General features: G+C 46.6%; 3 protein-coding genes across 3 annotated transcripts; 2 read left to right on the top strand and 1 right to left on the bottom strand.

Moving 5' to 3' along the window:
• The first annotated feature begins 834 nt into the window (after positions 1–834).
• On the top strand, positions 835–10,893 carry LOC136508059 (cationic amino acid transporter 2, vacuolar-like). The gene is made up of 14 exons (XM_066502666.1): positions 835–1,235; positions 2,090–2,291; positions 2,390–2,474; positions 7,850–7,990; positions 8,090–8,208; positions 8,285–8,381; positions 8,514–8,686; positions 8,767–8,833; positions 9,077–9,235; positions 9,401–9,650; positions 9,752–9,860; positions 9,970–10,082; positions 10,178–10,253; positions 10,344–10,893. Exons 1-14 carry the CDS (start codon positions 1,115–1,117, stop codon positions 10,504–10,506), a joined length of 1,875 nt encoding a protein of 624 aa, XP_066358763.1. The 5' UTR covers positions 835–1,114; the 3' UTR covers positions 10,507–10,893.
• Positions 10,894–11,017: 124 nt separating this feature from the next.
• Positions 11,018–13,287, bottom strand: LOC136508060 (uncharacterized). Its single transcript, XM_066502668.1, has 9 exons — positions 13,063–13,287; positions 12,782–12,985; positions 12,546–12,693; positions 12,388–12,452; positions 12,224–12,272; positions 12,028–12,098; positions 11,854–11,939; positions 11,468–11,570; positions 11,018–11,295 (listed from the first exon to the last, which is right to left on the bottom strand). Exons 1-9 carry the CDS (start codon positions 13,172–13,174, stop codon positions 11,189–11,191), a joined length of 945 nt encoding a protein of 314 aa, XP_066358765.1. The 5' UTR covers positions 13,175–13,287; the 3' UTR covers positions 11,018–11,188.
• A 507-nt stretch (positions 13,288–13,794) lies between these two features.
• Positions 13,795–16,073, top strand: LOC136507771 (uncharacterized). Its single transcript, XM_066502392.1, has 6 exons — positions 13,795–13,815; positions 13,869–14,203; positions 14,382–14,472; positions 14,786–14,882; positions 15,535–15,665; positions 15,749–16,073. The coding sequence occupies exons 1-6, from the start codon at positions 13,795–13,797 to the stop codon at positions 15,758–15,760; spliced, it is 687 nt and encodes a 228-aa protein (XP_066358489.1). The 3' UTR covers positions 15,761–16,073.
• The last annotated feature ends 9,912 nt before the right edge of the window (positions 16,074–25,985 follow it).

Raw genomic sequence — 25,985 nt, 5'->3', positions numbered from 1 at the left:
CTCCTAATCAGCACCTTCCTTGCCGCACCTTTTCTTGTGCTCGCCTTTTTCCTTTTTCTGTTATGTGACTGTGCATAAATATTTTATCCTACTAAAATAACTGATAAAGCATACAATATATCTTGAATGCAAATTCAAATAATCTTTTTTTAATTCACATACTCAGTTAAAAAATATGTTATATACATAAAAAATATCAACATCTAATTAACACGTTAACTGAATCATGAACGTTGACGATGTAAAACATATTACACGCTAACACGAACGTGAACGTCGATGATCTAAAATATACATGTTATTAACACGTTACATAATTGAGTATGTACGTTAGCTGACTCGATTAAAATATGTTACATAATTGAGATGCTCTTCTAGTAAAATACAAGCTGTCATATATATTGAATGGCCATGTAAAATATCATGTACGCATCTAAAGTTTTTTTTTCTCTATGTCAGGTATTGGACACGTACGTAAGTTCAGAAATTTATAAGACATAAACTTGCAGCGGAGGTGGAGTATAGCATCTAGTTTCGGATTTTCAGTGAAATGATTAAAAAATCTTTTATTTCCGTCAAAAAAAATTCCGCAAAAAAAAATTCCGCGCATGGGGGAGGTCAGCCAACCGCGTGCGGCCATACTGGACCAGAATCACCGGTGCTGGGCTTTGCTATTGTTGTGGAAAAGTTGATTTCTTCTTTCAGCCGTTGGACGTGGAATGGGAGGCATCGGGCATAGGATACGTCACCGGTGACTTTCCTACAGAATCTGAACCCCCATTTTACGGTTATGTACAGACACCATCGGCACGCCATCCAATCCAAGAATATATACCGGCCGGCAGCCGGAGGCCAGCCAGAGGAGACGACGCAGCTCTGACTGCTCTGCCATCTTCCTCCCCTCCTCCTTCCCCCCCTACTACAGGAGGAATCAATCATCAATCCCCTCTGCTCAGCCTCAGCCGGACCTCAGCAAGCAAAAAGGGGCAGAGGCGGCCGGCGGCAGCAGTCCCCTCATCGAGCTCTCCGGGGCCGGCCGCGGGAAAAGGCGCGCCTTTGCTTTGCTTCCCCTTGTCCTTCCCTGGTGCTCGGTTGAGGGGGCCGGCCGGCGGGGATGGGCGGCGGGGTCCGGGCGCTGATGCGCCGGAAGCAGGTGGACTCGGAGCGGACGCGCGCCGCCGGCAGCGCCCACCAGCTCCGCAAGGAGCTCTCCGTCACCCAGCTCGTCGCCATCGGTCAGGAACACCTCTCCTCTCTCACTTTCCATGTCCTCTTCCTTCTTCTGCTTCTCCTCCTCCTCCTATTTATAATATTTTCCCTGCGCCTCGGTTGGCTGGCTAATTTCGGTGGATCTTTGCGGGGATTTTGTCGGAACCCCGAAAGGTGCAACCTTCGCTGTGTTCTTTTTTCCTCGGGTGCAAGCAAGGTGCTTTCCCTTGCTTTTGTCGACTGTGGCGGCGAAATGAATGCCTTTGCAACGATTTGAATTTGCTGGATTCAGTTCAGTGAGCTGTTGATACTGAAACTCGAGCTAGAGCTATACTACTCTGAGATTTCACTCTCAAAGTTTACAATTCGTGTCTCATCGATCGGATTCTTAGTTCTGAACCTCAGTTGCTTCTTTCTCTAGTTTCTTTCTTTCCGTGCTTCGTCTGCTTAATTGGTTGGTGTTGGGGTCAGTGTTGGTAAGGTGGGTGGTTGGCTCCGTACTGTTCCGGCCATTGATACTCTAGTACTCTGTTGATGTACATGCCCATTGTGCATAACATGCAGATCATAGCATTTTAAAAAAAAGGTTTAATAACATGTAAACAATCTAGTTCATATTACAAAAAAAAACCCAATCTAGTTCATAAAGTACCTCAAGACGATACTCCATCTCCTTACCACAAATCATTTTTGGTGTAGCTTGTTTACATACTTCTGATGTTCTAGTAAGTATTTTCCACGGATTCTTAGAGCCTATGCAGAGGCTTGTTTACTGGTCTGCATAGAGTATTTTGGACCAAGAACCCTGTTTTTTGTTTTGCTAATTATAGTATCTCACCAACGGAAGTATTGATGATGGAACTGCTGTGTCATTCCTCAGGTGTTGGGTCGACGATTGGAGCCGGGGTGTACGTTCTTGTTGGGACAGTTGCCCGGGAGCATTCTGGGCCGGCATTGACGCTTTCATTTCTGATAGCCGGAATAGCAGCTGCACTTTCAGCCTTCTGCTATGCAGAGCTTGCTAGCCGTTGCCCTTCTGCAGGAAGTGCCTACCATTATTCGTACATCTGCGTTGGCGAAGGGTAATTTACTGATACATATGGAGTGAACATTGTTCATATATGGCATTCTTGTGCCGCTGAGTTTATGGTCTCACATTGTCCATTGCTTCATTATGCAGAGTTGCATGGTTGATTGGTTGGGCTTTGATACTTGAATATACGATTGGTGGATCAGCTGTTGCCCGTGGCATATCTCCCAATCTAGTGAGTGGAATTCCCCTGCATCTGATGTGTCCATGCAGATATTGATCAGTAGTTAATCTTGTTGGAGGTAACAGAGCAATAATCAGCCAGGGCTTAGTCACCTAGATGACTGCATTGCAATATATATATATATAGGATAAGAACTGCATTGATTACATACAGCTCACTGGAGCTTTTACTAGACAGGAAACCTGCCTGGGTACCCGCACACCTCTTGAGCTACCCAAGGACTTAATGACATAGATTAGCTAAAAACTTAAAAGCACTAAAAGTGCCTGGGAAGCAGGGCTTACAGCTACAGTTCTCCCCCTAAGACCTGCTTCAACCCTTCTTGATCTGCTTGATGCCAATTCTGCTTCTCATATCTTCAAGCTTGGCCTTGCCCAAAGCCTTAGTGAGAATGTCTGCCAATTGATCAGCTGTAGGGATGTACTCAGTCCTGATGCTGCCTTCTTCAATACAATCCCTGATAAAATGTTGCTTAACTCTGATATGTTTGCTCCTGTCATGGAAGACAGGGTTCTTAGCAAGTGCAATTGCAGACTTGTTGTCAACCCTCAGTTCCACAGTCTCCACCTTTCTTCCCAACAGATCAGCCAACAATCTTGACAGCCACAGGGCTTGTGTTGCTGCTGAAGTCATAGCCATATATTCAGCCTCACAACTAGACAAAGCCACCACCCTCTGCTTGATAGATTGCCAGCTGACCAAGCTGTTGCCAAAGAAGAACAGACAACCTGTTGTGCTTTTGCTGGAGTCAATATCACCGGCTAGGTCTGAATCACAGTAGCCCACAAACCTAGCAGAATTTGGGGCTCTTTTGAACTGCAGACCATAGTCCAATGTTCCAGCCAAGTACCTCAGCACCCTCTTGACTGCTTGCTGGTGCTCAGTGGTCGGTTTCTCCAAGAATCTGCTCACATAGCCCACTGAGAAAGCCAAATCAGGCCTGGTATGAACCAGGTATCTCAAGCTTCCAACCAGCCTCCTATACTGAGTTGGATCCACCTCCTTAGCAATGCTATGCTTGCTGAGCTTCAGGCGCTCTTCCATTGGTGTAGCTGCTGGATTGCAATCAGACATGCCTCCCAGTTCTAGGATTTTCTTGGCATAGTGAGTCTGCCTCATGGTGATCCCATTCTTGCTTGCTGTACTTCAATGCCAAGGTAGAAACTGAGCAAACCCAAGTCACTCATCTCAAAGGTGGATTTCATCCTTTCCTTGAAAGCCTTTACTTCATCTTTGACTGCTCCAGTGATAATCAGATCATCAACATAGACCCCAACCAGCAACACTGAGCCCTCTGAACCTTTCCTATAAATTGCTGCTTCATGTTTGCTCTGTTTGAACCCCATTTCCTTCAGAGTAGAGTCCAACTTAGCGTTCCACGCCCTGGGTGCCTGCTTCAGCCCATACAAAGCTTTGTGCAGGCGATATACCTTGCTTTCTTCCCCAGGAATAGCAAACCCAGGTGGCTGCTGGACATATACTTCTTCCTTGAGCTCTCCATTTAGAAAAGCTGACTTGACATCCATATGATGAACAGTCCATCCTTCCTGGGCAGCTAGAGCAAGCAACAGTCTCACTGATTCTATGCGCGCAACAGGAGCGAACACATCCTCATAATCAACACCCTCTTGCTGCACAAACCCACGAGCAACAAGCCGAGCCTTGTGCTTGATCACATCTCCTTTCTCATCTTTCTTCAGCTTGTAGACCCATTTTAGAGAAATTGGCCGATGGCCAGCTCGGGGAGACACAAGCTCCCAGGTGCCATTGCGCTCAACAGCGCGCAGCTCCTCTTTCATTGCTGCCTGCCATGCAGGATCATCTTTTGCCTCTGCATAAGAAATGGGTTCCCCAGAGTGGGTGAGGTGGAGCTCTGCGAACAAGCGCTGCGCCGGCGGCGGAACTTCCTGTTCCCCGCCCAATATGCCATCTATGGTACGATAGCGCAGCTGCTCGTCGTTGTGATAAGTGTCCAGCCGTTCCTCATCATCTTCCAAGGGAGTCACGTGCTCCACTTGTGGGCTGGCTGGAGCTGGTGGTGGTGAAGGCGTTCTGGATGTCTCAGACACCTCTTCTCCTGCATCAAGCACCGATTCTGCTGCTGGAAAAGCTTCAGGTGAGGCAGAATGGGGCTGAGGAGATGAGTGTGACTGCACTGAACCTCCAGCTCCAGGGACTTCTTCCTCCCAAGGAAATTCCACCACAAAATCACTACCAGCTGCCCCAGACGTACCTGCTGCTGGTGATGTCCAATCCCAACCTCTTCCTTCATCAAAAACCACATCTCGGCTGACACGTACACGCTGAGATGCTGGATCAAAAACTCGATAGGCTTTGGCTCCTTCAGCATAGCCAATAAATACTCCAGCTTCACCACGATCATCAAGTTTCCTGAGCTGAGACAAACGGCGAGTATATGCCACACAACCAAACACCTTCAGATGGCCAACAGTGGGTGCTCGGCCATGCCATGCTTCATAGGGAGTGACATCACCTAGAGCCTTGGTTGGTGACCGATTCAGAATATGCACAGCAGTCATCACTGCCTCCCCCCAAAACTTGGTTGGCATCTGGCGCTGCTTGAGTAAGGCACGTGCCATGGCCACCACGGTTTGATTTCTACGCTCCACCACGCCATTCTGCTGTGGTGAATGAGGAGCACTGTAATGCCTTTTGACTCCTTCATTGGCACAATAAGCAGCAAATTCTGCAACAGTAAACTCTCCTCCATTATCTGTGCGCAGAACTTTCAGTTTACGCCCACTCTCCACCTCTGCAGCAGCCTTCACCTTTATGATAGCATCTGCTGCAGCATCCTTAGATGACAGCAGCACTGCCCACATGAATCGTGTGGCATCATCTACAAGCAGCAGAATATAGCGATTACCTGCCGAAGTTGCTGGTGTAACTGGCCCACAGAGATCACCATGCACCAATTCAAGGTGATCCTGAGCACGATATGTTGCTGCAGCAGGAAATGATCGCCTCCTCTGTTTGGTGGTGACACAAGTGTCACACACTTGTTCAACATGATCGATCTTTGGCATCCCTCTTGCCATTTCCTCCTTGCCAAGCCTCCGCAGGGCCTCAAAATTCAGATGCCCTAAACGCTCATGCCATTTCCACGCCTCCTCATCCCTGCGCGCAGCAAGACACACTGGCTGTGCTGTCTTCATATGCAGTACATACAGCCGGTTCGCGCCACGCCTCACCTTGGCCAGTAGGCGGCCGCTGCTGCGTTCCCAAATCCGCAGTACTCCATCATCAATCACCACCTTTGAGCCATTCTCATCAAGTTGACCGAGGCTCATGATCGAGTTCTTCAATGCCGGAATGAAATAAACTCCATGAAGAACACGATGCTCCCCAGTCTTTGCTTCAAAAACAATTGAGCCAACGCCCTTGATTTCCACCTTGGACGCGTCCCCGAACCGAACCGTGCCTTGAACGTCCGTGTTCAGGTCTGAAAACAGGTCACGCTGCCCAGTCATGTGGTGTGTTGCGCCTGAATCAAGGTACCAGCCGCCAGCCATCTCTTCATCATCTGCTCCCAGATAAGCACGCGCACGTGGCTCAAAGAACTCAACGCGCTGTGCTGTATAGTTGAGCTCCGGCGTGCTCTGTTCCATCTCAATGAAGCCGTGAGACAGAAACAGAGCTGCATCTTCCTCACACTCGGCAAACTGGGCACGCCCTTCATGTCCTCCTTGCTGCCCAGCTTGGTTACCGCCGCCACGGCCTCCTCCACGGTTTCCGCCACCGCGTCCACCACGATTTCCTCCCTCGCCGCCGCGCTCTGTTCCATCACGGCGCGGCTGGGGACATTCACGCGCCCAATGCCCTTCCTGATGGCAGTTGAGGCACGTGTTGGGGCCAACACGGCCGGCGCCATTGCCTTCTCCACGTCCGCTGCCACGGCCAGCACCTCTGCCCCGTCCGCGTCCACCTCCGCGGCTGCGTCCTCCGCCACCGCCGCGCTGGTTCTTGAAACCAGAACTGCCAGCTTCTTCTGCGCCTTTCTTCTCCTTCCTCAAACGCGCACGCCACTGCTCCTCAGTGTACAGCAGCTTGCCGTTGATGAACACCGGCTCTGTCACAGCTTGCGCTTCACGGTCATCCACCGCCTTGAGCCTTCCTGTCACCTCTTCAAGCGTGAGCGCCTCGAAGTCGAGGAACTGCTCAATGGCGACGACGATCTGCGCGTACTTGGTTGGCACCGTGCGCAGAAACTTTTCCACGACACGCGCCTCATCGATGTCCCTGTCTCCATGAAGCACCAGCTGCTGGTGCAGAGTTGACAGCCGCAGGGCAAAATCCTCCACCGCCTCGCCAGGCTTGACGTCAATGTTCTCCCACTCCCGACGCAGTCGCTGCAACGTCGCTCGGCGGACCCTGTCCACACCGATACGAGTCGCAGCGATGGCATCCCATGCCTCTTTTGCCGTCGCCTTGTCGAGGAGCGGGAGCCCCAACTCCTTGGGCACAGCAGCGACGATCACCTCCAGAGCTCGCCTGTCGTCGCGAAACTGCACTGGGCCTCCTTCGACAGCTTCCCAGAGGTCGCGCGCCTGCATCCTGAGCTTCATCGTCTGGCTCCACTCATAATAATTGGTCTTGTCCAGCATTGGCCATGATGTGCCGCTGCCGGAATCGCGGTAGACCACCCTGCCATGCGGTGACTCATAGCGACCACCGCCACGACGCCTTCGGTCACGCAGTGGTGACTGCGAACGGCGCCTGTCCCGCGGCGGAGTCCGTGGCCGCCGGTTCCTCCGGTCCTCCTCTTCTTCTTCCTCCTCCTCCTCCTCATCTCCCTTCTCTGCTGCTATCTCCGCCCGCAGCTCCTGCGCTGTCCTGGCCGCCGCCTCCGCGGCTGCTGCAGCCTGCTGTGCCGCCTCGACAGCCAGCGCCGCCGCCTCCTCTGCTGCCTTCAGGCGCGCAGCCCTGCCAGAGGGGTCGCCCAGCTCGCCCTCAGTAGCTCCCTTGGTCTTCCTAGCCCGGCGCTCAGAGGAGGTTGACGTCATGGAGAAGATGAGAAGGTGAGAAGGTGTCTAACCTATTCTCTGATACCAATTGTTGGAGGTAACAGAGCAATAATCAGCCAGGGCTTAGTCACCCAGATGACTGCATTGCAATATATATATATATAGGATAAGAACTGCATTGATTACATACAGCTCACTAGAGCTTTTACTAGACAGGAAACCTGCCTGGGTACCCGCACACCTCTTGAGCTACCCAAGGACTTAATGACATAGATTAGCTAAAAACTTAAAAGCACTAAAAGTGCCTGGGAAGCAGGGCTTACAGCTACAAATCTCTAATCTCCTTATACAAACTCTAAAAAAAAAACTTTATGTTTTCAGGCCATATTTTTTGGAGGACAGGATAATCTGCCGTGGATTTTAGCACGGCATGAGATCCCATGGCTTGATGTTGTTGTTGATCCTTGTGCTGCTTTCCTGGTTTTCGTTGTCACAGGTCTGCTATGTGTCGGGATAAAAGAGGTTGCTACCTTCTCCAATTCAGTAATAGCTACCTTACGTATTTTCTGGGAATGTGACACCTGATCTTTCCTCTCTGTTTTTATTTTTTTATTTTTTCAGAGTTCATTTGTGCAAGGAGTTGTGACAGTCCTAAATTGCTTTGTGATGTTATTTGTTATCATAGCCGGTAGTTACATCGGCTTCCAAACAGGATGGGTTGGCTACAAGGTTGCTGGAGGGTAATGCTAAAGACCCTGATGCTTTGTTTCTTTTCTCAAGCCAGTAGTTAGCGCACTTACACTTCATTGATTTCAGATTTTTCCCTTATGGAGCGAATGGAATGCTTGCCGGGTCAGCAACTGTCTTCTTTGCCTACATAGGCTTTGATTCAGTTGCCAGCACTGCTGAGGAGGTTAGGAAATGTCTAATTTCCCTAATTGATTTGGCCCTTCTTATTTGCTGGATTGTTAGCGTTGAATAGAAAATATAATTCCCTCATCTGAGAAAATGTAATATCTAATTATCTTATGTTAACTTCTGACAGGTGAAGAATCCACAACGAGATCTGCCATTGGGAATCGGAACAGCATTGTCAATTTGCTGTACCTTGTACATGTTGGTTTCAGTAGTTATTGTTGGTCTGGTACCATACTTTGCTATGGACCCAGACACCCCTATTTCATCTGCCTTTGCCAAACATGGGATGCACTGGGCAATGTAAGGACTGCTTCTCATTTTATCATGGATGATCTGGTGTGCATCTGACTGAGATTGTTCATGTGCTTATCTTTTTTTAGGTATCTTGTAACAATTGGTGCTGTTCTTGCTCTCTGTTCAACCTTGATGGGATCTATATTGCCACAGGTATAAGCATATCTTAATCAATGTATCATAAATTTTCTTTTGTGGTTCGAGTCGATGGAATACGAGCCATTAGCCAAGTGGGCATGGCTTTAAATGAGTAACATCTGAAGCATACTGGCATATAATCTGGATACATATAGCCAGTTTTCTGCTTTATCTGTTTTCTCAACAAGCATATGCATCTTACAACTTCAATTTATGCTGCCATGGATATTCACACTTCCACTTTGATACTTCCTTCAGCCAAGAATATTGATGGCCATGGCACGAGATGGCCTTTTACCATCATTCTTCTCTGATGTCCACAAGACGTCACAAGTTCCAGTCAAAAGCACAATAGTGACTGGCATCTGCGCTGCTGCTCTTGCTTTCTTCATGGATGTCTCACAACTGGCTGGAATGGTAAGGATTTACCAAACATGTTATTTGAGAATATATATGGACTTCATCTTGAGTTCAGTTATATTAATGAACCTTATCCCCAGAGATCATCGCAGCATATGCATGTAGAATATGAGCATTATTGAAAAATGTTTGGAACTAAAAAGGTTTTGTTTTTGGTTGCAGGTTAGTGTAGGCACACTACTCGCATTCACTATAGTTGCTGTGTCCATCTTGATTCTTAGGTATGTTCCTCCAGATGAGGTACCCCTCCCATCTTCCCTGCAAGCATCACTCCGCTTGAGCCAAGAAAATGACGAGGAAAAGCTGAGGGGTACCCTTGGAGACGATGATCATGAACAAGGGTCAGCTGAAATAAGTGATGTTGTAGTAGAATCAATTAATGACCCCCTCATTGAGAAGCAGCTGTATGCAAGTATGTCTGGGCAATCACATTACTGATTTCATACGCTTAAAATTTCTAAGTATGTACATTTCAGTTAAGGTAGCTAATAAACTTGTCTGCTGACTCTTTAGGCAATTTGAATGAGACAAAACGGCGTAGGACTGCTGCATGCAGCATTGCATCTGTCTGCATAGGGGTTCTGATCCTCACAACTTCAGCTTCAGCGACATTCTTGCCCTTGTAAGTGCCAACTGTTCAGTCTATTATGCAAGAATGCATGCTTCCTTCCCCAGTGAACTTTCCTGCATATAAGCAAAGCACTCTAACGATCTAATCTGTGCCATGTCAGCTTGGTGAGATGCTTCGTTTGTGCTTTTGGTGGCCTGCTCCTCCTAGCTGGTCTGGGCATGCTCTGCTGGATTGACCAAGATGATGGGAGGCACTCCTTTGGCCATTCCGGAGGTACTCTTATCACAGCACGCTTCAGCAACTCATTGTACTAGGATCATATTGGTACTACTTGGCATTAAACATCTTTGCTTCTGTGTCTGCTGTAGGATTCATCTGTCCATTCGTTCCCTTGCTGCCAGTAATGTGTATCCTCATAAATACATACTTGTTAATAAATCTTGGGTGAGTACTTGATCCTTTCAGCTTTTTTACTACATATTCAAAACTGATATATTCTTTAACATGCATGAACTTGTTGGTTATGTTCTTCAGTGGCGGCACATGGATGCGAGTGGGGGTGTGGCTGGTGATGGGGGTGTTCGTCTACATTTTCTATGGCCGCACCCACAGCTCATTGACAGATGTCGTGTATGTCCCTGTGGCTGAGGCGAATGAGATATATGGGCAATCCTCTTCATCAGGGTTTGTGGCGTAAAGAGATGGAAGGAGATGTTTGTTGAAGCCTATCTCGAGCTAGTCAGGGTACTTTTCACAGAACCTCAAGGATCCTGACTTTAGCAGATCCCTGCTTGAGCTATTATACGCATTGCAGGGATGGGTTCGAAGAATTCAATTTGTACGTCAATTTTTAAAATGTGTAAATTGTAATGCGCGACTAAACTTGTGTGCCTCTGTTGGAGAAATGTAAATATTACATAGTATAGAACTATATATATAGATGGTGCCTGCATACAGGTGTTTAAAAAGGGGGGTTCAGTCTAGGAATTTCTACGTTTTAGTACAAATTTGTTGTAAATTCCCAGGATTGAAATTATAGACCCCAATTCAAGCAGGCCTGTGTGAGGCGTATTATGTGGTCAAAGTCAAAGCCTCAAAACACATTTTATTTCATGGTGGTAGGAACATTACATGAGAAAAACTGCTCATGGAAAAATAATATTTTTCAACTGAGGTTGAGTAGTACATCATGATACACTATTTTAACAAGATGAGCTACATCACAACACACAATAAAGAAAAACTTCAGCAGAATACAGTATAGTAGTATCAGGCTATCAACATTTCAGATTCAATGCACCATATTTCCACCAGCACCAGGTTTTTGGACAACTTGCTTGGGAGTCATACCGATCTGTTTCCGCAGAAATCCAAATCGCCTACAAGTTGTTCTTGCACAGGGTGTAAAAGGTAGATCCATCAACTGTCTCCATACTTAACTGATTGAGCCGCAACAGCATCAGCAGGCAGGCTCTTCCTTTGCGCCCTAAAAGGGACAAAAGCAAAAAAGAAAAACAGAAAAAAGGTTAGCTACCACAGCAGAATTGTTCAAGAGCAATGTGTCAATGAAACAGCAATCTAACAAAAAGATTTTGTTCAACATGCTATAACATTTGCTATTTTCAAATCCACGTGCTAAGAGCGGTAAGTGCACGCACCCAATCCTATTTCTCCAACATGGTCCTGGTTCAATGCAACACTTCCCTGAGCTTTGTCACCACCGAAGTATGAATTTAGTTTGGATATTCCCTCCTGCAACTCCTGATGCAATAAAAAAGTGCAAAAAAAAAACAATACAATTAATTGCTTTGAGGTAGATGACTGGTCCATTTCTGATCGAGAATGCATTGACAAAAACGAAAAGCAAAAATTGAGGAAATAGGAAGTGAAGATGTTGCAGAATATGTCTTCAGTTGAATTTCTTAAAGAGTAAGGTCATCTACTAGGTTTCAAGAACTATGTGTAATTTTGTAACCACTACCGATCATGCAGAAAGTACTATGGGCAGAATTACAAATAGCAATGTAGTTAAAGAAATTCAGACCTCCCATGATGCTAGACTCTTCATGTAAGAAGGAAGTTGCTCATACTCCTCCTTAGATGCCCTTATCACTTCTTTGAAAGAATTACCTTCATGGAGTCAACAGCGGGGAAAAAAATCAGAACTAGCAAAGGCTTGACATGTCTTTAAAACATCTAAGACATTCATTCTGATCACCTTGACTATTTCTTTCATTTTGTGGAGTCATAATTTCAGCTTCATTCATGATCTTTTCTCCATAATCAGTACTAAACAGTAGAGCATTAAACAAATAAATTAGGTCATATTTAAGATAAGATTAAAATAAGTAATAAAGTAACATTAGAAATAAACAATAACAGTGAGAAAACCTGATGGTAATTCCTTCTGTTACCTTTCAGGATTCTTGTAAAGCTTCTTTGGGCTCACACCATAATTTGCGCCTGCAAAATCCCAGTAAATATTCAAGACAAAAGTTAGTAGCCGGTGAGAAATGCTAATACAACAAGCACAATGCGATTAACCGGCTACGATAGGCAAAATATTTTCCTCGCATACCTTCAGAAGAAAGAGTGGCTAGACAAGCATCTGAAAACCCAAGATCCTTCAGTGACTCTTCAAATCTAATTAGCAGTCAAGAAAAGCACAATATGCTGCACTCAAGCAAATGACAATCTATAGTTCCGAACAAAACCAAACCAAACCAAAGAGGATACATTGCGTCGTTGTCGTCATCAAACCGCCGCTTACCAGACCTGAGCACTGAACGCGACACGCTGAGGCATCCATCTCCAAGGTCCTCAACCTTACCGACATTTCCATCTTCCACTTCCACATCCACATCAAACTCAGGCTCCTCTGCGTCTGCACACCAAACAAACAGCGGTCTCACCTCATCCCAGCGGATCGAAACAAACGCTGCAGCCAGAGATTGGGAAACCGATTGGGTTACCGGCGGGCTCGTAGCCGAAGGGAGCGAGGTGGGACTGGAGGGCGCTGGCGTGGCGCGCGTAGACTTTGAGCGACTCGCCGCAGTGGCCGAGGAGCTCCTCGAAGGAGACGGTGCCGAGGGCGATGGACTCGATGTGCTGTAGGTCGGCGGCCGCCGCCTCCGCCCTGTACTCCAGCTTCTGCAGGAACGAGGTCCTCGCCATATCTGCGAGGATCCCGACGCCGTGAGCAGGAGCCTTACGGGGAGGGAAGGAGGGAGAGGCGTGCGCGTGAGGTGGTTACCGAGGTGGATGGGGCGTTGGGAGACGGCGTCGGCGAGCTCGCGGGATGAGGACTCAGCGTGGTTTAGCAACGACGAGAGGGACTCGCAGAGGGCCATGATGGACTGATCCATCCCCCCTCCCACTGCGTCTTCGGCGGCGGCGGTGGTGAGGGGTGGGGCTCGCCGGAGACGGCGAAGGGGGGGGGGGATTTGGGGATTTCTTTTCGAAACTTTCGGGAGGGAGGCGCGGGCGAAACTGCTGTTTTTCTGGCGGGTGGGCCCGATTGAGTGAAGGACCTATACTAGTGAATGTAGGGCCTGAGGCAGGCCTAGATAGGCTTCTGCTGATCACTTTGTATGGGCCTAGAGTTTTAGCCCAACGGACCTTTTGTCGAAGTCACAGATTAGTCAAATGCAGTAGAAATTTATTCTTTCCTAAAAAAAAAGTAGAAATTTATTCAGGGAAGGAATAGCCCATTACTCTACTCTGTGCACTTGGTAGTCCAGAATCAGGGAAACATCCTATTTGATCATTTTTGGTGAATCAAGTAAACATGGATCTCAACTTTGGCATTTAAATTTTGATCTGAAATAGTTGCTGCATTTTTTATCCACATGTTAAGTTGAAACCCTATTGTTTATTATATATTTTATTTAAATTTATTCTTTTACATCTTATTGCAAAAATATTATTCTAGGTCTTAAGTATGTTGGTAATCTCTGAATACGATTCTCGAATAAAAAACGAGCCAATGGATAGGACCAAGTCGTCCGTAAACCAGCTAGCCGTCGGATCTGGCCAAGACGAACGTCCGATCGTGGATAGGTCGGTCCCAAACTGCTCATCATCCGCGTGCCCGTTAGGCCGTTAACGACCCATCGCCTCGTCTCGCTCCTTCTCGAATTCCCCATCGGGCTCGTCCACCACCTGCAATTGCGCCGCCGTCGCCCCTCCCTTCCGTGCTTCCCGTCGGTCCGCCGTGCTCCTCCCGCGAACCCATCTCGCGTGAGCGTGGCGGCCCCCGGAGAACCACCACATCATGGGTGCGGCCCTCGCCCTCCGGCGAGGCTGGTGCGGCCATTAAGCAGGGGGCTGCGGCCAGCGCCGCTTGGCGACGCGGAAGTCAGTGTCGCTGCCTCCTGTGACCCTCTCGTGCCGCCGTAAGCCCCGGCTTGCTCGCTGCCTCGCTGGCGTTGTGCCAATCGCATTTGTGCCTGCACACGTACAGTGGAGACAATGGTGGTTACTCACTATGCAGTACGCACACCATGTGCTCGATGATTTGCCTCTGTAACAGTTTTGGTTAGTGGTCAAATAACCATGCTTAAGTCTGTGCAGAGAGAAGAATGGAGGTGGCTATGTCTGCAATCAACAGGGAGTCCTACATGTTGAAAAAAGCAGACAAACTACACCTATACAATCCTCGAATGTAAGCATGCTCGAACGTGAATTTAATTTTTTAAAACGATAGTCTTTGCAGGCTACAAATACCTTGATTCCTTGAACATAATACTTCAGAGCTGTTACGCATCAAGAAAGTTCAGAGCAATCCCATGATTATTTTATCCCCTGCGATTAAGCTCACTATATGTGTTTGTGACACGGTATATCCTGATGCAATTGTACTTCTCACCAACCATAAATTTCTTGGCCAAGGTAAGTACCACCAGCTGTAGCTTTAGAATTGTTTGCCTCTGCATAGGCATTGTCTCTTATTGATGAATGATGGTATATATATTCAGTTCATTTGGGACGATGGTGGCAATCAAGCTGGTGTACTTTCTGTGCAAGACGACAATGATGTACCAAAGGCTGAAACCCTTCGTGCTTTCTGTGCCAGTAAGCTTTGTACCTTGTATCCTCCATTTCAATTACTGGGGCGTGGATTCAATGGATGTTGCTGATGTCTAAATCCCTTGTCACCTTGCACAGATGAGTGAAGGTGCCAAATTAATTTGTCTGACCATAGTCTGCTACAAAACCAGATTTACCGCATTTTATTGAGAATAGATGTCCTGATGGCAGCATGCAAAAGAATTAAAAATTTACTCATTTAGTTCCACATTACAATTCAAGACTTCAAATGTTCCTCCATTTTACATAGAAACTAACTTTAGCATGCCTGTAATAATAAAATGAAATTAGTCTGCGTTTGGGAACAGTGACTGCTTTTCATTTTCTTCCATACACAGACGCCATGTTGCACGCAAATCCGATGCATGCATCTCAATATGTATATGATTCCAATATTTTTTCCAACCTATCAGCATATATATGCTCCAACTCAATATTAAAATTGTCTATCTCCTTACCAGACCAGAGAGAAAATCTTAATCAAACAGCTGCCTGAAAGAGTATTTCAAAACATGTTGATGACAAGGCAAGTAAATGATACCGTTATACTGAATTTAGCAACATTTCTAATAAAGATTAATAACAATATGTAAAAATAGTTTATCTCTACAATTTCTTGATATTTATCTGTCCATAGGAGGAGGATGCCGCTCCAACGACACTAAGCTAAAAAAAAAGACAAAGCATGAGCAAAATCTCTGTCTGTACCTGGTTCAGATGCTTGCAGCTGTGATTTGGCCTGTGTATGGCAGTACAAACACTACTAGGGTAACAAAAAAACATACGCTGCAACAGCAATTTCTTCGAATTTCTTATAGTTCAACAAATATTAATTTCTATCAATTTTACAGTGTGCTCAATGATGCTTCAGAAACACAGACCAGAGCAATGAGGACATCACAAAAAAAAAAGTTTCAGCTATTGTTGAAGCACACTGTGTAATAAAGCTAGGCAGATATACTTCGAGCAAAAGAGAGTTTGCTTGGGTTATACTTCGAGCAAAAGCAAGTTATCAGCCTTTTATTTCTCAATGGCTAGAAGTTCATGAGAGACCTTTGTAAAACCCTGTTTATAATTTTAATAAAAGTCCAGTAGGGGGCGCACCCCTCCTGTTTCACTCAAAAAATAAAGCTAGGCTGATATTATCCAACAGACCATGTGACAACGAGCAAGAAACCCCTGTTTGTTAGAAAATATACTATATTATTGGGAGGAACATCATATATGTATATATTCTCTTATCTATAATATCAAGAAACCTCTTTTTTAAATGAAATGTACTACATATTAGGAGTATCATGAAATATCAAAATTAAAAAAAAAATACTTTAGAAACAACAGGCTTTAAACAATCCTCTCTGTCTCATAGGGGAGGCAACGGAGGCATATCGCTTGTCACCGTATATGGAAATGACCCAACAGGCCAACACAAGCAGCCGCGCCGGCAACGCCGCGCGTGGTTTCTAGTTACTACAATTGCACAAGTGACCATTTCAGCTTTCACCACACTAAGATATTAACGCACCTTTTGGAACACAAGAATAAGTTCATTTTCACCAGAAAAAAAAAAGGATAATACAGGAATATGTGGATCAGTATGAATAATAAGTAATTAAATTATCCATCACCGTTCATTCAGCTTTACACGATTGTGTCTTCCAGTTCTTTCTCTAATAAAAAAACATCTTCCAGTTTGGGTGGATTATCTAATGGCATCCATGCTACTAGGTCGCAACAGAACCTGAGGGCTTCGACGCTGGAGCCGCCGCCGGAGGACCGGAGCCACTGCTGTCGATGGCGGCAAGGGCCTGATGGGACTCCTTCACATGTTCCCTGTCGTAAAGATCCTCAAGAAGAATATAGGAGGAGGAGCCCCGTACGCAGAGAGGTGCTTGGCGGTGTATGACGGAGATGGCATGGCGATACTTGAGTTGAGGCCCCACATGCAACATATTGAGCACCTGAGACTGAGGGGTGAGGGGAGGCACTCGCGCATGGAACAAAAAAGTTAATTCTTTTACGCGACAACGCACGCCCGCACCGGAGAGGAAGAAGGCAGCTATAGGGTTCTGGCGAGAAGCTCACCGGTGTCGAAGACAAGAAGCTCGCTGGTGTTAGTTTCGATATCCTCATTGGCAGGCTTAGAAGGGGGGGTTTTGGGGGAGGCGGGCGAGACGATGGCGGGGCGGGGCTGGCAGTGGGGGTGTCACAGCAGGAGCTTGCCATCGTCCTGCCCTAGGATTAGGGTGGCGGGGGCGGATGGTGGGTGGCACAGCGAGGCAGCAAGAGCCGTCGGCCGTAGTGATGGGGCAGGGCGAGGGCGTCGCGACGGAGCTTTAGGGGAGGGTGGGAGGTGGGCAGCGCGGTGAGACGGCGGGAGCCGCCGGCCTCCGGTGGTGGAGGTTGGGGGAGGGGGCGACGGAGGAAGGGTGGCAGGGAGGGGCAACGCGAGGAGGAAGATGGGTCGCAAAATATGATCTGATATGATTAATATATCTTAGAAAAATCATATCTTTTTTACGGAATTAAATAAAAATAGTTTTTATATGAAAATTATAGATATCGACGAGATCTACAACTTTCTAGTTTTGAGTTTTTTCATTTGAAGTCGTTAAGATGCTAAAAAAATTAATATCATATTTAGACATAAGGGTATTTTCGACTTTTCACACATACAGTTTGATGGTGTTAGAGCCCAAACTGGCGGAAGTGGCATGGAGGATACGAAAAAGTTAGAGTAGTAGCGCTGAAGATCGTTGAACTTTTTCAGAGACACACAGGGTATTGCGATCTTTTTTTAATGATGCACAGTGAATTCCCCAGTTCCCCAGATAAAAAGCGCGGTCCGCTCCGCACGCACAGAGGGCCTGTTTGAACGGTGGTAGAAGAATCTTGCCTGGCCAAGGCAGCAACACCAAGCTTCCGATTTTGTGTGCCTGTGGCCAGGATCCTTTGCCTGGCAGGCAACTGCCTGGGAGGCTGCCATCCAAACAGGCCCTCTAGAATACATGTGCAGAGGCACGTATGTGTGCAGCGACCTGCGTATCCAACATTGTGCTGTGTGCTACAGACAGGATACACCTGTGTATCCAACACTAGGCACAGAATAAAACCCGACTTCAAACCTCTGCAAAACAAGAGGCCAGTGCCAAAACTAGAGTCCAACCCACGAGCATAGGCGTGGTTGCACTACCGCTGCTCTGTTCTGCTAATCTGCTTTCTCTTCCCAAACAGGCTTGTACAATTCCATCCCTCGCCGTCCGCCTCGTATTTGCGAGGAGACAGAAGCTCCTCCGTGCGGCGCTGTCCCCTGGAGGTTGCCTCAGGGCAAGGGCTCGCTCACCGTCATGCGTCATGCGTCATGCGTCATGCATGCTCGACGAGTACGGCAAGCCTCACCACGCCGAGCGCGTGCAGTACAAGAAAGCTGCTCGACTCGATGGACATGGACCGCTGGGTGATGTTATCGTGGCAAATGTAATTAAACAGTAACAAATAGCATTCGAAAAAAAAAACTCCTGAATACGCTAATCTATAAGCAGTCTGTGCAATTCATCACGAGATCAAAACATCTTTGTCTCTGATGCATGCTCCTGGTGAGCATTTGACTTCAACAGAGTGGCAGACCATTTCTCCAACCATAAGTACAAACTACTGTAGGAATTAAGCAGCAGCAGCATGGTGCTCAGCTGTAAGTAAAACCCACCTGCAACTAAGTTCCAACTGAAACTAGTGACAACTACTGACTGACAATTAAAGGAGAAGAATCAGCATAATGCATGGCCTAGTTCAGCAAAGGTAAAGAAGGGGGTAGGTAATCTATCTTCTCGTCTCGGGTGTTCTTCTGTCTTTCTGCAGCTATCCTGCCCTGTCCTGTGTGCTATGTTCTGAGATGTGAAATGGGTTAATATAATGACGGCGAGGCAAAAACTTCAGTGGTCATCTGTCCATTCATCGGAGCTCGTCAGCGTCGGATCAGTAGGTGGGGGTCGCCAGGACCAGCTCAGTGTCAACCTCGACACCTCCAGCTCCTGCGTCGAGATTCAGCGCCTTGCCACCGCACGGTCCTGATGACGTAGACGACATGTCCTGTGGCTGTAACAATGGGCAGGCAGAGGTCAGTCATCTTCACGGTCATGTACTCATGTGTGTGCACTGTTCATTGGTGGCACGACCTAGAGATGTCAAGACAAGCAGGGCACTAAGGGAGGACTAGACTAGCTCACCGAATGCGGAGCTGCAGGTTGAGGTCGCCCATGACCATGGTTGTTGACGGCAGAGGCTGGACCTGGATTGGCGAGGCCGGTGAGGGGAGGAGCTGGAGCTTGGGAGAGGCATTGGTGGACGAGGCCGACGTTGGCGTGGGGAGACCATCGGCCAGCAGGTAGTCCTCCATGGACGGTGGCGCAAGGCTATTGATCATGGTGTCGAAGTCGGCGATGACCAGATCCGCGCCGGGAGTCAGCGGCTCTGGCAGGTCCCCAGGGCTGCCGGCCTTGCCACCGGAAGCAGCAGACCTAGGCCACTGGCATGCTTCCTCCCGCATGCAGATACCCTTCCTCAGCGCCATCTTCTCGTCATCACAGGCACTGTGATCGCTGCTGAAGCTGCCATCGACGGCATCAGCATCAGTCAGCTGGTTGCTTGCACACACCAAAGCATTGTTCGCACCGGCTTCTTGCTTGTCACCATCCCAAGGCTCTTGCGCTAGCATCAGAAGAGGTTGTTCTTCAATTCTCTGCACGAGCAACTCTTCCTGCACATACAGCCCAATGCACAAGCAATGTTCTATCAGTACACTGATGGTTGCTACTGCTAAATACACAATGAGGCACGTCTCAAAGTGAGGCAAAACAAAGAAACTACAGAGCAGCAGTCCGCCAAATATCTGTGCAGTTCAATTGCATTAAATAAATAGTGAGTGTACCTTCATGGACTGGAAAGAAGTGGACAGAGCAACCATCTGGCCCTCCAGTTTCTCATTCTTCTCAAGCACAGTATCATACTTATCCTGGAAAACAGATCCAGAGCTTCAGATCAATACTTCATCATACAAAGGTACCACATGTTACCAGAAAGATACGTAACTTTGCTGAGGTGCAAATTGTGAAGATTGATTGAGTGTAGTGATGTACCTTCAGTAACAGCAGCAGCTCTTTCAGCTCCCCATTCACCTGTGCCGCATTCTCATACTTCTCCTGAAAATGAGAACCCACAATAAGTCATGGCCATCACCGAATTAAGCTAGCAAATAATTAATGGATTCAACAACAACAAACCTCTTACTCCCAAGCAAGTTGGGGTACACTGAATAAGTAATGGGATCAGAAATATAAATCTTGCATCAAATTAGATTAACAACTTAGGAAGCAGTAAGGTGAAGCATACCTCCAAGGACAGCACCTCTTTTTCCAGCTTGCCATTAGCCTTCACCATACAGTCATACCCCTGCCATTAAGATCATGATTCATGAACATATTTAGACCAATGAGGGGCGGGGCGGCAGATCCGAGGGGAGGGGCGCTGCCGGTGAGGGAGGGGAGGGGTCGGCCGCCGGCGGAAGGAGGGGAGGCGTCGGCCACACGCGGGAGAGGATGGGAGGGAGGGAGGGGAGGGGGTGGGGGTGTGGGTGTGGGTGTGGGTGTGGGTGTGTGCGTGAGGGAGGGGAGGGGCGGGTGGGTTTTTTTTTTTTTTTTTTTTTTTTCTTTGCCGAGTGTTGTATTTGTACACTCGGCAAACATCTCTTTTTGCCGACTGTTTTTTTGTGACACTCGGTAAACCCCTATTTGCCGAGTGTTTTTTGTTTGACACTCGGCAAAACCCCTTTTTGCTGAGTGTTTTTTTTTGCTAAGTGTTTTTAGGATAGCACTTGACAAAGAATTTATTTACCGAGTGTCCGAGGAAATACACTCGATAAACATAAAAACATTCGGTAAATTTGAGGTTTGCGGTAGTGCGACTGCAAAGTCATCTATCACCGTTACTTAATTCCTAGTACACTGGAATACACACACCGAGATGCTGCTGCTGCATACGTACTTTGACGCTATCGTTACAACTTATAAACCATACTCCGTTGGAGGATCAGGCCGGGATTCACATCGGGATGGGTCGGATCGGGTTATCTCGCCAATCCCAATAGTAATCATCCCAAAACCGGAAGATGGAAAGGCGACGATCGAACTGATCAAAAGGACGTTAGGTCCGGTGGTCGTGATACGGAATGACGGAAACCAGCTCGCAGTGCATGAGGACAACCGAAGAAGGATTAGTATCCAATACCGTACGTGCTACACAAGATTGCCATGGCACCTCTCAAACTCCACAGGGACAGTCAGGCTGCATGCCACGCAAATCAGAGATCAGAGCTCCAGATGGTAGAGAAATGCATGTTGGGTACTCACGGAATGGCTTGGGCCTGCTGTTAATTAAAGAGACCAACCAACAGCCCCACTTTAGGCTCCAAATAAATCACCTACTTATAAGTTAAAAAGTAAAAAAAGTGACTTATTTTGTCAAACACTACCAACTTATAAGTCACCCCTGCTTATAAGTTTTAAGTTGGTTCACCCCTGCTTAAAACTTATAAGTCACCCTTTTCGCGTGGGGCCCACACCTTTAATGAGCTTATAAGTCATCTACAACCAAACAGGCATGACTTATAAGTCACTGGTTTTCAGTCACCTGACTTAATAAGTCACCTGACTTATAGAAACCAAACAGGACCTTAGTCGGAGGACGAAGAGGATGTGGGAGACGGAGAGGAAGAACGCCTCCTTCAGTCAGTCCAGAGTTGGCCTTCGCTCTTGGGAATGAAATCATCAACGCCATAAAAAGCACCATCAAAAGTATTTTTGACTGCCTTGACTGTCGAGCCACACAGAAAAAGCAAAGCGTACAAATTCTCCTGCATCTCTCTTTGGATATGTCCTTTATCATGGACAGTGAAAGCAGGAGAAGAAGGCTCACCTGGATACTGCTACTCATTTTTCGTTCACGTTATTATGATGACTCCGAGTCCTGGATGAATTCCGGTTTCACAGATCTGAATAAGAAAGAACTGCCGCAATTTTCATGGTATCATGAGATTAGCAGGTGAAAAGCTATCGGACATGCATGCTTCGGCTCCGTTCACTTCGCTAAAAAAATAAGTTGAAATACTGTTTCGACTGATTTGTTGTGGGAGAAGAACACTGTTTCAGCTGAAAAATATAGATTATAAAATAAACAAACAAGACCTTCGTGAGAAGCATGCGCTGCCTTTAGAAAAAAGCGAGAGATTTACAGTCAGTTCATATTGCAGTTCGCGACCTAGCTAGAGCATTTAATGATGGTACTGAAGATATTTCAATCAGAACACATGCAACAATAGTCATGAAGCGTCAACGTAGAATTACTGGTATGACAAAAAAAAAAGAATTATTGGTTCTGATCTCTTCTCCTTAGGCAGTCTAAAGCTGTGGCTGTACAGATGCCTTCCGTGCAAACGGCAGCCGTACGGATGCCTTCGGGGCAATAGAAAAAAGGAAATTGGGTGAGAAGAAAAAATTAGAATGGGCTTCGACTGGCTGCTTATAAAAGTCACGAATATCATTCACAAGCTCGTAGCCGATGAAGACAACAGATGGATTATGCGTACTTGTGTATCTAACACAGTACTACACAAGATTGCCACATTGCCTATCAAACTGCACGAGGACAATAACCATTATCCGTGAGAAATGATCTTATTTTCAAGGGCCGACCTCCAGACCCTTCGATGGCCAAAGCTATTTTTCTGAAGGAAATCAAGATCCTCTCCCTACGGGTTAAGGCTAAACTTTCAGGACCTTTGACTTGTGGATTCAAAATCTGTTGTAACTTGTATCTTGTTTCTCATTTTCTTTCTTTCTTTCTTTGTTTCCTAAGCTTAGTTTCGGTCTTCTCTCTTTCTGTCTGCTTAGTTAGTTCTAGTTTCGTTCTTCTGAACCTTGTTTTACTCTTTTTTATTCAATAAATTTCCTGTAGGGGATTTTTGCCCCTCCAGTTTCTGTTAGCTAAATTGTTGCATTATCATCATGTAAAGAACTTTGTTCATTCATCTGCATTAGCTAGGCTAGCGGGTAGCGCGTGGCTGAAGGCGTGCTTGGTCCACGACACAGCCCGATTGGGTCTGTCTGTCAGCGCCATGGCGTGTGACGCTGAACGTAGCGCGCGTCGCAGAGAAACAGGGTCGCACGGCACGCGGCATGGCGCAGGGACTCGGAGGTTGTTCCGAGATCCTAGGCTTGCATTGTGTAAACAAAAGGCAACGAAGAGATCTGCAAGAGCTACGACAGTTGAGCCGCACATATCCATTCTCTCGTGTTTGCGTTTCCATCTACTAAGTCTCGTCGGCGTTCACTTTCTAGCGCAGGGCACCACTTGCTCCAACAAGTGGTATCGGAGCCGCTAGGTTGCCGGTGAAGGAGGTGTTTGGTGGCGGTGAGAAGGTTTAGAGGAAGCCGGGTGGTTCAGTCCACCGAAGTCGAGGAGAAGGAGGTGAGAACGCTGTCGCCGACATGGGTGAGGCAAGCGATAAGGAGGCAAGCAAATAGGAGCACTGGCAGACAGCCCGACGCTACAGGCATGCACTGGACAATCCTCACTGAAGCGTTGAAACTCGCCGACTATGGATTGATGAAAAAAGCTTGCACCGGGCTGTCTGTCTGCCGTGAAAACGCAAACGCAAACACCGATTATAGATGGGAAATTAAAAGCTTGCACTGGACCGTCAATGGGTTGTGAAAAACTTGCACCAAGGTTTACTTGTTAGTCATGGATTGACTATGTGACTCAAACCATAGGTCAAGGTTATGATGGGCCGGGGCTAGCAATATGAAAGGAGATATTAATTAAAGGGATAAAAACATTGGTCATGCAAGAATCACCTTCTGTGTATTATATTCATTGCTTTGCACATCAACTCCAACTAGTATAGTTCTCATGTTGCTATTGCCAAGGGAAATATTGATTGTAAGAGCTTTTCTCATCAAGTATCTATCTTGTTTAATATTGTTGGAGTTTCTTACAAGCGTCATTCTATGCTTCGAAATGCTAGGCTTGAGAATATCAAGAAAGTATTTGAGTTTTGTGAGCTTGAATTGTGGACTAGAAAGATATGGGTTTGCCTAGGCCTGGTGAGACTCGGTGGGGCTCTCATTACAAAACTATATGCGTCATCATCACTATGTATTCCTCAATATCCATGATGTAAACATTGATCTTGGTGATGATATTTCACATAGGACGATTGGACAAAGATACATTTTGTGCTTGGAGCATTTGAAACCTTTGAGTTTGTTTTCTTTGCGCACTTGATGTATGTTATGTTATTAATTCTTGGATACACAAATGAGTTATCCGAGTGTTTGTAGACAAGGGATCAAGATATTCTTATTGCAATCTCACTTGTTAATGTGGTAAAAAATCAGAATGCAACAATTGAGGTCCGATGGTTGGGATCAATTTCTTGAGAGGAGGGTCACTTCTTTTTGCATTAATCATAATGTTCCTGCTCTGGATGGTGATTATGTTCCTTATGAAAATTCGGCAGGGTATGCCCGTGCCCTAAACCAAACAAATGATGATCATTTCAAAAGAGAAGTATATATCGGTGTCATTGATCAAATTAGTCAAGAGCATCATAATTGGTTTGATGAGATCAATATGGAGGTAGTATCTTGTATGTTAGCCTTTAGTCCTTCCAACTCATGCTTCTTTTGATGCACTTAGATTGGTGGAATTCTACCCTAAGGAGTTCTCCAACAATGATTTGCTAAAACTTGAATTGCAACTTTGTATTGACGTCATGTGACGAGATGATAGCTTCAAGGGTCTAAACAAAATTATTGACGTCTCAGTTAAGCTTGTTGAAACACAAAGGCACAAAGCGTATGATATGATTTACTTGCTCCTCAAATTGATATTGCTTTTACGATGGCAACGGCGAGTGTTGAAAGGGTATTTTCTGCATTGATTATAGTGAAAACAAAGTAAAGGAATAATTAGCTAAGCTTCGAATGATTGTCTAGTCAAAATCATTGAGCCGGATATTTTCTTCTAAGTGGATGAGAATGATATAATCGAGACATTTATGTCATTCATAAAGCGGTAGGTAAACAAGTCGGACATGTAGTATTATAAGTCTATTTTACGGCTATATTTTGAACTATTTATATCATAAGTTGTCCTAGTTTCTAGCTAGCTTAATCTTTGAATTTAAGGCTTATCATGTTATTTCATAATCCTACGTCCACCACTGCTTCCATCCCGGATCGTTTTGGAGGAAATTTTGATGCACACCCAATTGATTAATTTCCAGTTTAGTTTTTACATCAACTAGGAATAGGATTATCCATGTCCACCTTGTCGTCTCCAAAGGGCTATGGCATCCAAGCTGCTGAGCTTTGCCAATGGCTGCTTGGCCCCGCTAGCTGATCGCTTTGTTGACCACCTAGATGCACTCACCTAGCTAGCTAGCTTGTACTCCGGATGTGGGCACCACGTGAGCGATCGACAGGGCGCCAGGTACGGTTCGACTGGACTGGAGTGCCTTGAACTCCTGTTTTCTATGGCAGCGCGCCAGTTGGGATCCCGCAACGCGGCTCGTGCTGAGGTTGGCACCAGAGAGGGCGCTACAGCGAGGAGAGCTCGAGTGAATGGCAACCGCAAATAGATGGACCTATGGAGAAACCAAATGGGTCAAACTCGATAGAACATTATTGTCGCGAGTCAGAGCACGGATAGAGATTAGGTTCTTAATCAGACCATGGGAAATTAAATGTCGAAATGAGAACATCCTGTAGATGAAGGGGACTGGTTTGGGTGGGAATGGCATCCGTGGAGAAGTAGGCCTGGTGAGGCGATGTGCCAGGCCGACCCGCCTAGAACACCAGCGCCAGGGAACCGACGGAAAGGCATGGGCCAAGCCTGGGGTCCATGGCGTTGTAGGAGGACGTGGCACTAACCCATGTCCGAATCGAAGCCTAGGGAAGGAGGGTTCTGTGGTGATGCTGTCGGTCAGAAAGGTTCCAAGGCCGCGGCTACGACGCTTCTTATTGAGGTAGC

The sequence above is a fragment of the Miscanthus floridulus genome, chromosome 15, assembly GCF_019320115.1.
Source record: "Miscanthus floridulus cultivar M001 chromosome 15, ASM1932011v1, whole genome shotgun sequence".
NCBI classification, from domain to species: domain Eukaryota; kingdom Viridiplantae; phylum Streptophyta; class Magnoliopsida; order Poales; family Poaceae; genus Miscanthus; species Miscanthus floridulus.
Note: the sequence above shows the minus strand (reverse complement) of the source record. Positions and strands in the feature narration are given on the sequence as shown.